Here is a 13058-nt window from a genome sequence, read left to right as displayed (position 1 = left end):
TAATTATGTGACCTTGGTGAGTCAACTCACTTTGGATAAGATGATCCAATAGAAGGTCCCTTCTAGCTCTAAATCCTTGATCCTATAACTTGGGTTCAAATCCTAACTTAGCCACTTTCTAGCTGTGCAACTTTAAGGGTCATTTGGAGTTAAAGTCAAAATGAGGGGGCTGGACTAGTGAAAAGAGATTTGGAAGACCTATGGCCGCAAGTAGGTGCAGGAGGCTGAACTGACTTCCAACAATTAGCTGCGAGACCCTGGACAAGGACTTCATTGCTCTTGGCCTCAGTATCCCCAACGGTGAAAAGACGAGGCAGAATGAACTCGATGACCTCAGAGGTCCCTTCCAGCACGAAATTTATGATTCGTTGCCTTTCCCCTTCACAGCTTACTAGGCAATTGAAGGATTGACCACAGCCTCTGACATATTTGATCGCCCTTTCTGTGGACAACAACGGTAGAAATTGGGGCTCACAGTCCTTCCCCTTCCTTTCAATTTCACACACCGTTAATTTCTGGGACGAAAAACATCGCCCATCAAAACGATAAACTTCTCAGTCCCCCACTTAAAGGGCTCAGCGCCGCATCCCCCTCTCGCCCATTCCGCTCGCTCGCGGCTCTGCCTCAGCATGTCGCTCACCTGCGATGCCCCCCTCCCCCAGCCCCCGTTTGGCCCCGAGGCTCCGCTGGAGGAGTCCCCAGCCTCGGACACTGACCAACAAGTCTGGGGCAGCTCCGGCTCGGAGCGCGCGCGCGTCTGGGTGGATAGGCAGGAGGAGGGGGCCGGGGGCGGAGCGAAGGGGGCGGCGTGGGCCGTCCGGGGGCTGCTCCCTCTCCGAGGCAGGGGGAGAGGAGGGGAGGGAGATGACGCGGCCTGGGAGCTCGGGAGCCCAGGCTGCTGCTGCTGTTGCCGCTGCCGCCGCCGCCGCCGCCGCCGCCGCCTTCGCTGCCCGCTGCTGCTGCTGCTGCTCCGCGCCCCGCGCAGCTGCCTCCGAGGCTCGCGCAGCCGGCCGCCGGACGGCCGCCGCCTAGGCGACCCGGGGCCGCTCTTGGCCCTCGCCCCTTGTCTTGGCTCCAGCGCCGTCCACTGGACAACTTCTCTCCCGCCCTCCCTCTTTCCCTCCCTCCCGCCTCGGCGCCCGCCCTCCCGCAGGCTCCTAGTCTCTTTCTCTCCTGGCCGACCCAGCGGCCGCAGCCCGCAGCCCCCGGCCCGGCCCACCCGCAGTTTCTCAGTTCCCTGGGGGGCGCAGGGAGTGCAATGCATCAGGCTGCGGGGAGCTCCGCGGCGGCGGTGGCCGCTGCCCCGGGTACCACGTAGAAACTCTCCGCTCCCGCCGCCTCCTCCGGAGCGGGGAGCAGCTGGAGCAGCGGCATCTGCGGCATCTGCAGAAAGCTCGGACCCTCTTCCCTAAGCACCCACAGCCCCGACGGCGGGGGCCGGGCCCGCTGGGCCCGGGAGTTTCTCTGCTGCCGCTCTTAGCTCGCTCCCCTCGCCTGCCTAGCCCGAGGCTGAGCCTCCTCCTCCTCCTCCTCCTCTTTTCTCCTCCTCCTCCTCCTCCTCCTCCTCCTCCTAGTCAGCCCGCCCGCCCCCCTCGGTCTGTTGTCTTCTTCGGCTCTGGACCAGTGTCGGGAAGTTTCCCGGGCTCCGCAGAGTCCAGATGTGTGACCTGATTGAGTCTCAGCCGGCGGAGAAGATCAGCAAGATGAAGAAGTTGCGCCGAACTTTGTCAGAGAGTTTCAGCAGGATAGGTGAGTCTCCGGGGGCTGCTGGCCGACCCCTCTTCGCATCTCTTGCTGCCCATCTCCTTAACTGCCTAATTCCTCCCCCTCCATCCTCCCTTAACCCCCTGCTTTCCTTTCTTTTGCCTCCTTCTGCCAGCGCGCAGTTGTGTGTAGCGATGCCGAAAGTACCCACTCGCGGGGCTGTAAATCCTGGGGGTGGGTGTCTGGTTTGCACGTCGTACCCGAGGGGCTGCACTTGGCTCGGAACCAGGAGAGGGTGGGGCCTGAACAGAGAAGTTCCTCCCTTGCTCTCCCCAGGACCCCAGAAGGCATTTTGTGGGGATTTCGGTCAGTTATTTACGTTTCTCCACCCCGCCCTCTTTCGTTCTCCCTCTCCCATCCTCCCAAAGACGGACTGCCGTACCCGAAGGGTCCCCCGCTCCCATCACCTCCCGTCCACACGCCCTCTTAAAGCTTGACCGCAGGCCCTTGGTGTCACTGGCTGTTAACCTACCAGACCAGGGTTGGTTGGTTTGTTTAGCTTTTGGGATTCTTGAAAAGGTGGGACCGAAACTCAGGGTGACGTTTGCAAACACATGAAAGCCAAGAGGAAGTGGCACATCTACTGTGGGATCTTTTGTTTGGCACTTAAGGCTTCCAAGAATGCAGGGTTTGATGGTAACGAGGGGTTCAAGCTATTTAGAGGCAATAGATAGCTACATTTTCTGGATGCTTTAGGAAACGTGTGTTCGAACTACCAACAAGTCAGAGTTCATTTCAACTTTGTCCATTGTTAATGACTAGGAACAGTTGACTTCATTCCTTTTTTTTATTACAAAAAAACTTTTCAGGAACTTTAAATGAAAAATAATGTGTATGTACAGTGAATAAAACATCATATTAAGTGTTCACTGGATTTCAAGTACTGACAACAGAAATTGCCACTTAAACTTAGCAAACTTGGGAGGGTAGCATCATGGTGACTGGGGTCACTTTCATCTGTGTGTGGTTGTGCAAACAGCAGGAAAATTCTGTTTCTTATTACACTGAGCAGTAATGTCCCATAGACACTAGGTCTTTGTTTCAGGTATTTAATGTCTGTGTTAATGAAGGTGTTAATGAAAATAAAGCAGAGAAATATCCAATTCCACCCCTCCTCATGCCAGAAAGAAAAATACTGAAGGACTTTGAAGATATTATGTATATATAGTATGTGTATATATATACACAGATATAATATTTGTGCTAAATTAACTTTTAACATTTTATAAACATATCCTAAAAATGCTCAGCTATTCCCTCGTCTTTTCCCAACTTAAAGGCAGTTCTGAGTTTATGGGTTTAGTGGTGGTGTCTTTGTTTTCCTTTGATTTATGAAGTCAATTCAGATTATAAGGTCTAATCTCCCTTTAGATTCTTAAACTCAAGCCTAGAATTAATATTAATATCCAAATTTGCCTTGCATGTATATGGAATATTTGTTAAGTTCACCCATCGGAGTTAGAAATACTTGGGAAATAAAGTTTCAGGATTAAGAACAGCATTTGAAAATAAGTATTTGGTGCTCAACCAATGTTTATTATTAATAATACTGGTAATTCAGAATCTAATCCAAATGATCATATAGGCCTCTGCTTTTGCAGTCCATTAGTGTAATGTTTTAAAAACATTTTACTATGTATTTTCTAATCTTAATGACTCTGTTGGAGTCAAGCCAGTTTTGTATTAAATAATTAATGTCAGTTGCCTTGGTAAGAAACTAAGAAAATGAATACAAAAGATAAATTTAATGTTAACTGTGTCTATGTTTAAATCATTTTGAGGTCTTGTTTTTTATTTACATTCTGTAAGACCTGGATTAACTAGACTCTTAGGGAAGTGGAATATTGTGAGTAATTAAAATTTCAGATTTATTGAGAGTTAGTGATCAGAACTTGTTTTCTATTTCAACCCTTATTGAGAAATTTTTAAAAATATGAGTAAATTTTCCTGCTTTACAATATAGTGAATATGACTGATTGTTTCTTGGGGGCCTGAAGGCCCTCATCCCAAACATTAATTATTATCATAGAACACTAAAATATAGATTTACAAAGACTGGGAGAATTGGATTAAAGGTGCACTGAGGTTGGGTTATGTTTTAGAAGTTGCTTTTTGGATAGATACTTGCTCTCTCTTTATTTTCTTGTAATTTTCCTCTTTTACCTAAAAGTAAAGATTGTGTTTGAAAGTTTTGAGCTACTTGGGTTCTAACTAATTAGAACTTTAGTGTACTAGAATTAAATTTTAAAAGATTACACAGTTGAAATAGTGGAGAAAGACTTTTGGAAGAAAGCACTGTGAAATGGGGGTGGAAGGGACAGATCTAACTTGGAGTCTTCTGGCTTTCTTCCTACATCAGTTATCTTCTCTCTGTGTCTTGGTAGTTCATGGTGGGATCAAATTGCTGCTACTTTCCCCGGGTCTGCAATTTGACACGCCAGTACCCTTATCCTTCCTAGCCCAACTCAGACGGGATTATTGCAGAATGCCTGCTGGAAATAGCATCCTTTTTACTGACTTAGTTCTGCCCTTTAGTTTATTTTGTGTGCAATTCCTAAGGGTAGTTTAAAATATCTTGCGATACACAGTGGCATTGTTTAATTGCAAGCAGTGACAAATTGCCCAACTAGGAAACCTTGGTTAACAATGGAGAACAATATTTAAAAGTACTTGACGTTCAATCAGTGTTTATAATACAGACCATAACAAGTCAGGAGTGGCAACACTAAGGCCTTATTTTCTCCTCTGTTAAATTGGTCCTGCCAGCTTTTCTCCCTTCCTTCAGTAACCATGGACAAGCTGAGATTACTACCTATAAAAGGACCTATAAAACACATTGATTTTCAAGCGACAGAGTCCTAATTTGTGAGGTCTGCCAGCGAATGACTGTGATATCAGCTGGGGCTGCCTCATAAGACTTGTATAATTGAATCTTAAAGTCACCCATCGATTCTAGTTAGAAGTGTTTGTAGTTTATGGCTACATAATGTCAGCAGTCCCCTCTAATTAGGAATTATTGTAGTTGTCCAACACATCTCTTTGGTTTTATTTGATGCCAATAAAACAAAGTAAAGAGCAATGAGAATCTACTATACCTTGTTCATATGATTGAAAATGTATCTTTATAAATGTTTTCGGAGGGTCACGGTGAGGAAGTTAGGACATGTTCTCTAGAACCAAGCTAAATTTCTTTATGTTCCCTTCTGGCCTAACTTTGCTGTTGAAACATTGTATTGGAGCAGAGAGTGGAGATAATTCTTGTGTAGGTGACTATTTTTTTTAAGCTTAGCTTGTCGCAGCACTGAATCTGATAGGAAAAATGACCCTGAATTACTGCATCTTGTACAGTGAATATATAATTCCAAATTTGAAGCATCATCTAGGGAATTGCATCTATTTGAAGATGGAAATTATGACATTAATTGATTATAACTTTATGGACCAAAATGATTACATATAGTAACACTTGGAAAGGATTCTACAGTCCTCTAAGAACTTTAATCTGGAAACCAGGACATTCTAATACTTTATTTATATTATGTTCTTTTAGGAAAGGGTATTTGTTTTTTAATCAGCAAGAGCATAATTTGACTTGGAGTGCCTCAAAGTGGAGAACTTTCCTAATGAGAGGAAATGCACAATTTCCTTAAATAAATGGTTAATAAATGGCACTCCATTAAAACCAGAAGAATGTAGGCAGTTTGCTTTTCCTTCCTATAGTTGAAGAAAATTATGGGTTAACATTCACATGAATGACTAATGACATTCACTGTATATTCAATACAGAGATGCTATGGGAATGTTTAGGTCAGAATTTATGCATCCAAGACACCTTTAATTTGTGGTCCTTATCCCTGTAAGAACTGTCAGAGTGGATGGTTCATTATTTAGAAGATCTTAAAAAATGAATGCAAAGTATTATTCATGTGAGAAAGTATTTTCAAAGGGCTTCTTGGAGCTGTTTGTCCCTGTGGGTCCTGAGGCACAACTTGAGAGTGGGTATTGCCACGGCTTTTTTTGGGTGCCTTTTATACACGCTTCTTTTCTTCTAGGGTTTTGTTTGGGTGCTCTCTTCCTTCCCCCCCTTCTCCCCCCTCTCTGTCTGTCTCACGTCCTGATCATCCTCCCCCTTAATTCCTAGAGTGATGTATGAGTAAGAGGGAGAATAGTGAAGAGTTTGGTGCTGAGAGGTGGTATAGACCTTCCGCTCTCCCTTACCTCAGTTTGTGATTTTTTTGGGAATCGGAATCCCTCTGTCAAGGCAGTTTCCAACCCTTTCCTGCCTTCTCATCCTCTGAGACTCATATTCTTGATAGAGGATCTGCCCAGACTCGAGACAAACTGTTACTATCTAAAATAGGGGTGGGGAGCCTGGGCCTCGAGGCCGCTTGTGTCTTTCTAGGTCCTTGGGTGCAGCCTTTTGACTGAGTCCAAGTTTTACAGAACAAATCCTTTTATTGAGGGGATTTGTTCTATGAAGTTTGGATTCAGTCAAAGGGCTACACTTGAGGACCTAGAGGGCCACGTATGGTCTGGAGGCCCCAAGTTCCCTACCGCTGATCTAAAAGCTCAAAGATTATTGGGAAGGTTCATCTCTTCCCTGTCAGTTTATTACCAAGTGACATCCTTTTCTGGTCTTACATGTCATCAATAATGTTGGAATTAGAATTTTGGAGTTGGAATGAACCTCAGAGGCCCTCTAGTTTAAGTCGAATCTGAAAAAGGATCTGAAAAAGAATGCTTAGTCCGACAGAGGTGTCAAACACAGGCCAAAGCCTAATGGCAGTTGAAGGAGATGGAAATGTAATGGAGAAGCAGCTAACAAAATAAATAAAAATACAACAGAACATACATAACAGTACATTTTAAGATTAAGTCAATACTGACCTCCCTACATCCCCCAGTTTCTGTTTGAGTTTGACGACGACTGCTCTACCTTTCACCCATAAGTGCATAACACCCTTTGCTTGAAGGCAGCCCATTTCCCTTGTGGATAGCTCTTATCAATCATAACCACAACAATAAGTAGCATTTATATAGCACCTATTATCTTAGCCTTTATAAATATTATATTATTTGATCCTTACAACAACCCTGGGAGGTAGGTGCTATTATTTTACAATTGGGGAAACTGAGGCAAACAGTTTTTTTTTTTAAAAGTGTTTGGCTTAGAGTCACACAGCTAGTGTCTGAGGCTGAATTTGAACTCGCATCTTTCTGACTGCAGGCTAAGTGCTTGATCCACTTTTCCACCTCACTGCCATGAGAGTTTCATTCGAAAGTCTTTCCTGACTTCAAGCCCAAAGTTGCTTCTCTGCAGTGCCTTCCCATTTATCTTTGTCTTCCTTTGTGGGGCCAAGCTAAACAAGTTTAATCCCTCTTCCGTTGGCCAGCCTTTCAAATGTTTACATCTTTCATGTTTCCCTGGAATCTTCTCTTTTTACCCTCATTCTCCAAATGAGCCTCACACAAATGGTATACACTCATGGAATTTGAACCTGAGTCCTGGGGGCAGCTAGGTGGTGCAGTGGATAGAGCACTGGAGTGAGGAGGACCTGAGTTCAAATCCACCCTCAGACACATAACACTCACTAGCTGTATGACCTTGGGCAAGTCACTTAACTCCATTGCCTAGCCAAAAAAAAAAAACCCCAAAAACCAAACCTGGTCTTCCTGACTCTGATTCTAGAATGTTATTTATTATATCACACTGCTTTCAGTGTGGTGTCATCTGCAGAAAATAAGAACGTTTGAGGAATCTCCCTATTTATGAGGAAATTTTCTTTTGTTCAGACTCCATACGAACCATCTTCCAGGACGTTATTAGTATAGTACAACAGTGGGTAGAATGTTGGCCTGAGAGTCAGGAAGACTTGAGTTCATATCCTGCCTGAGACTGTTACTAGCTGTATGAGCAAGCCACTCAACCTTGCTCTGCTTCAGGGTCTTCATTTGTAAAAAGGGATCATTTTAACACTTACCTCACAGGGTTGTTATGAGGATAAAATACAAATGCAAAACACTTTGTAAACCTTAAAGTGCTATAGGAACACTATTTAATGAATTACTGATGTTAACATTTGAATAATTTACTACTCTTACTATTGTTACTAATACTACTACTACCACCACCACCATGCCTTCTTGTTTGCAGTTCCCCAAAGTACATTATCTACCACAGTTTTTGAATACTTTGTGGGTGTTCTCTCTCTCTTTTTGCTAGGGTGGGGGGGTGGAATTGTTCTGATGGTAGATATATCTTGATCTCATCTGACATACAATTTAATATAAAGAACAAATAGTTAAAATATTTGTTAAACCAGATTGTAGTGATCCTGGGGGAAGGGATTGTGTTTCATATAACACTGTACCTGCTGTAACAAAAATCAGTTGAAGGAGTATACGTGTGTAGCTATTGAATATTGTATTTTTGTTTGGCTAAGTGTATCAGCATGTAGCTTATTACAAAAATCATGATAAATGAATTGATTAGAAATGAATGCTATATTTTTACCCTAAGCTCTTATGTCTGTTTTTTTTTAAATAGAAAATCATTTCTATTGGTTAGTGTAAGCCATGAATAGTTTACAGTGAATCACTTAACAGCTGGGGCTGGAGAAAAGAATTTTTTGGAGTCAGCATTTCTGGGCATGGAAACACCCTCCACCTGACCCAGATGTGGGTAATCTAGTGCCTTAGTGAGTTGTTTGGGGGCACAGAGAGGTTATGGGACTTAACTTGTGGTTGCCTAGACAGTTTGTATTTGAGGCAGGGCTTTGTGACTCCAAGGTATTCATTAAGCTGCCTGTGTGGCTGCTCAGAGTGTGGGCTAGTGATCCTTTTGGCTGCCTTAACAAAACATCTCCAAAACTTACCTGTTTTAAGTTCTTTTGAGGATTTTATTTTTATGTGACAATAACCTGGGCAACCGGGCAAGAATTATAACATTTTTCTACCAGAGAACTTTAAAAAAATTATATCATATTATATTATATTATATTATATTATATTATATTATATTATATTATATTATATTATATTATATTATATTATATTTTTTCAAACAAAGATCTACCTTCTCTTCCCAACCCCCCCCCAATTGAGAAAGCACAAAAACTAAAACCCTTTTCAGAGAATTTTTTTAATGTATACAGATATGGTAATAGATCAGTCTGATTGTACAAGTGAATTGAAAGCAAGATTAGAACATTGAGACTGTAACCAAGTAGAGACTTTTTATTTTTCGTTCATTAGATATGATTCCCTGTAGTAAAGGATCCTAAGCTATTTTACATTTATCAATTTCATAAAAAGAGGGAAGAATAAGAATGAACAATTCTGGAGAATATTCATTATTTTCCCTTTTTGGTTTCATTAGAAAGGACACGTTTATAATAGAAATCAGTGAGTGAGAGAGGATCTTTTGAGGACTGCTTGAGTTCTCCATACAAGCTTTGATTTCACAAGTCTCAACTTAGGTACATTGCAAATAGGACAATTGCCCATATCATTTTGATTTTTGCAGCTGCAGTTTAACATGTGGTGGACTTTGAGTATTATACACACTCTTTGTTGTGGTGCCAAACTACTTTGAATTCTATATTGTCATATTATACTGCATTAATCAAAATAGTTCTGTTAACCTATCAACTTTAGGTACATCAGTCAAGGCATACATCTTCCTTAAAAGATACACATGGTTTTCAGTGGTTGTGGGATTTAATCCCCTAGAGATCAGACCCCAGCACATGAAAAATTAAATGATTCTTGTACTCATCAGTGACAATATTCTAGTCGTGCAGGTGGGCAGTTTATTTGAATTTCAATTCTGGTCTCTGGTAGCTTCTGGAAAACCTTTCAAACTAATCATTCTCTGGAACAGTGGGTTTGCTTGCTGAAATTGTTGTACCAAAAAATGGCCAAAATATGTTTTATCCTTGGCATTGCTGTTCTGACACCCTCAGACCTTTCCCCCACATCACTTAAACTTCTCTGGTCATGTCAGATGGCTCAAGGAATGCTCTGCAAAGTAAGGCTGTGTCATTGGAACAATCCACAGGAAATAAGGACTGATCTGTTTGTAACACACATACATACCGTGCCGTAATTCCTGCATAAAATTTTTGGGTGCATGCAACAAAAGAATGTGAAAAAGGGAAATATTACTTTACAATTCTGGTTGGGTGTACTTCCCTGGAAATGTTTTTAGAGTGAATAAGAATGGTAGAAAAGATGTGTTGTGAACTCCATTTTTTCTTACCTGAAAGGATAGTTTGATTTACATATTTATGAAAAACATCTCACAAAGATGCATGCTGTGCAATTCCATATCTCATTTTCATTTTCATATTTTGATCATAGAATTGTTATTCAGGCCAGTGTAGTCTTTGCTTTTGGAAACAAGACCATGTTACTCCATCTGTCTGCACTCTAGCCCCACTTTCCAACATAGTTACTTTTGCTCTTTTTTCAAAATTCATGACAATAACTGTTTCCTTTTCTTTTTTCTTTTAAGCTTTGAAGAAAGAGGACAGCAGCTTTGATGAGGTAGGTTAAATTTCTTTATCTTATATTGGATGTATTTAATTACTGCCAGGAATATTCAGTTGCTGCCAGCTCCTCACTTGGAAACAGAAAGAATGTTTGGGTGTTTTGTTTTTGTCAGCAAGTGTTTACTACTTTCACACTCATGTGAAGTGGTGATTCCCATAATGATCAGACTTGGTTTTATGGGAATTTTGAACTTTCAGGTTAATTTCTTGGTACTGAACAGGGAAAGAAAATGCCCCTTTTTTTTGTATTTAAAAAGAAAATACATTACCCTTTATATTGTTGTTGGCATTTTTTGGCAAATGGATTTTGTATAGTTGCTACTGACGAAGCCGTTCCAGAAGCCAGATATGACGTGTAGTTGGGTTAAGCATACAGTCCTAAGTTGAGCACCTTTTTGGAGAGCCTGATCTCCGTTGGGGATTTACTACAGTGTTGAGAGCACACCTCTCTCTCTCAATCTCCCAGAGGACAGGTTGACTTTTTGAGTTCCAGTTTTCCTAGTTTCTGTCTATCAGATCTAGCATCCAACTTCATCTCCTTGCTATGGAATGGCAGGTAACCTTTTATAATAAAGTAGTAGAAAGTTCTTAACTCATCTGCAAAGCCAGCTTTTCAGTAAGTATTTCACTAAGTAGTTATTAAATATCTACTCCATGCTAGGCACTATTCCAGATATCTTCAGTGTAGTTTTAAAATTATACTTGATTTCCAGTTTTTTAAAAATAACTTATGATATGAATAGTGTCTCCTGGGAACTGAGAATCACTTGAAAGCATGCGTGTAAATAGACAAAAATCCTGTGATGCCATTGTAATGCAATCCACTCAAGAGAGACAGTGAAAGTGTTTGTATCCTTCTCTGTGTTAAAAATGCTTTACCCAAGGTATTATTGCTTCTACCTTGCCTCTTTACAATGGGTCTATGTATGAAATGTAACCTCAGTCATTTGGCTAGCCCGAGTTGCAGGATGTTCAGCCCCACCTTATTCTTACCCTGTCCAATTATTCCCCTACCCCAGACTAGAAATGTATGCTGATTTCAATAGTACCATTCGGCTCCTGTGCTCTATTGCTTTCTCAGCTATCTCTTTTCAGTTTTCCTGCAATGAATTATACCCAGTCAGAGTCTCTGGACCCCAAATGTCCTCCTCCAGCATCTCCATAACATATTATTGGCCTTTGACCTGGAGCAGCGGAAACTTCTAATAACCCCCTTTCAGAAATCTTCAGTGGTTCTGGCGTCCTGACCTCCATCCCTGGGTGTTTGTGCCATGGTTTGGGTCAGGCCATTTGGGACCATTTCCCTCTGTCTTAGGGCTAAATGATACAACAAGCCTTTTGATCTGGCCCTGTGGTTTTTGGTGGTGAAGGGAGCTCCCTCTCTTCCAATGCCAGTCTGCCATTGTTTTGCTTTTCATATTTTTGGAGAGTTGCCTGGCACATGTCGAGGTTGAGCAACTTGCCAAGGGCCACCCAGAGGCAAGAACTTTCATCTCTTAGTCTGGTCTTGACACCAAAACTAATTTTCAAGTAATGTGTCCCAGACAGCAATAAGAAAAACTTTCCTATGGATCATTTTTTTTTTTCTGTCCCACTCAGATCCTCTGCAGAGGCCAAAGGCCTTAGAGACTTTTAGAGCTTGAAGAAACCTTAGGGATCATGGATTTTTACACTTAATTTTACACTTGAGGAAACAGAAGTGAAGTGACTTTTTCTGCTCTTGACTGGTGGGTGGCAAGGTCATGGGTACTAGGACCAATCCTGCCATGGGAATAGACTCAGTCCCTCCAAAATCTTCTATGTGGGGTCTCTTATTAGGAACACTGTAGAGAAGGTAAGTGGCTCACTGCATAGAGCACTGAGCTTGGAGTCAGGAATTTTCTTCTTCCTGAGTTCAAATCTGGCCTGACACTTAAAAGTATCATCGTGACCCCGGACAAATCACTTCACCCTATTTGTCTCAGTTTCCTCATCTGTAAAATGAGCTGGAGAAGGAAATGGCAGACCCCTCCAGTATCTTTGCCAAGAAAACCCCAAATGGGGTCACAAAGAGTTGGACATGAGTGAAAATGACTAAATATAGACCATTGCTTCAGACCTTCATCCAAAATAAGGTTGGATGTGACCATTTATATATCATTTCAATAACAATTTATTGGTTATTTCAAATTATTTCTAATTGGAAACTTTGTTATATAGGAGAATGTGCCCTGGCTTAGGTTAGGGGTCCTTGTTTGAGCCTCACCTTGGCTGCTAACAGGGTCTGTGACTTTGGGCAAATTGTTGATTTTCTGTACCTTGTCTCTTCCCTTATAGGAGGACACTGGATTAAGCCAGTGCCTTGGGGCTGCTTTGGCTCTACAATTCTGAAATTTTCTTTATCTAATTAGTAGATTGGCCAAATGTGTATTTTAAACATGGCCAATCTAATGCCAGTTCCCTTAACAGCCATACCTCAGCCACCTTTCTCTTTACGTGCATGAAGACATCTGCAAATTCAAATTCAGATCTTGACACTTGGGGGCTGAGTCCCCTTTGTTGCCATAGAACAGCTAAAATCCATCTCTTTCCCAAGATGATATTTAAGGACAGAGAGGAGGCTGCTCTCTAGAGTGGTCTCCTCCTGGGGCTGGAGGCAGGCTGTCATCTTGTGGCAGAAAGTGGCCCTTGAAACTTTTAATTTTCTGATTTTTAGAGTGAGTTTCTGTGTTTTGGAGTTTTCTTTCCTCCTTCCACATCCAT

The 13058-nt window shown here is 42.1% G+C and overlaps 1 protein-coding gene across 1 annotated transcript in view; it reads left to right on the top strand.

Moving 5' to 3' along the window:
- The first annotated feature begins 1086 nt into the window (after positions 1–1086).
- CDK14 (cyclin dependent kinase 14) overlaps positions 1087–13058 on the top strand; it is a 654255-nt gene continuing 642283 nt past the window's right edge. Inside the window, 2 exon segments of the mRNA XM_020987443.2 lie at positions 1087–1749; positions 10280–10311. Of these exon segments, the coding sequence (XP_020843102.1) occupies positions 1659–1749; positions 10280–10311 (123 nt within the window). The 5' untranslated portion in view covers positions 1087–1658.

The sequence above is a fragment of the Phascolarctos cinereus genome, unplaced genomic scaffold (genome assembly GCF_003287225.1).
Source record: "Phascolarctos cinereus isolate Bilbo 61053 unplaced genomic scaffold, phaCin_HiC Scaffold_1;HRSCAF=81, whole genome shotgun sequence".
Taxonomy (NCBI): domain Eukaryota; kingdom Metazoa; phylum Chordata; class Mammalia; order Diprotodontia; family Phascolarctidae; genus Phascolarctos; species Phascolarctos cinereus.
The sequence above is the reverse complement of the archived record's forward strand: the minus strand, read 5'-3'. Positions and strand labels throughout refer to the sequence as shown.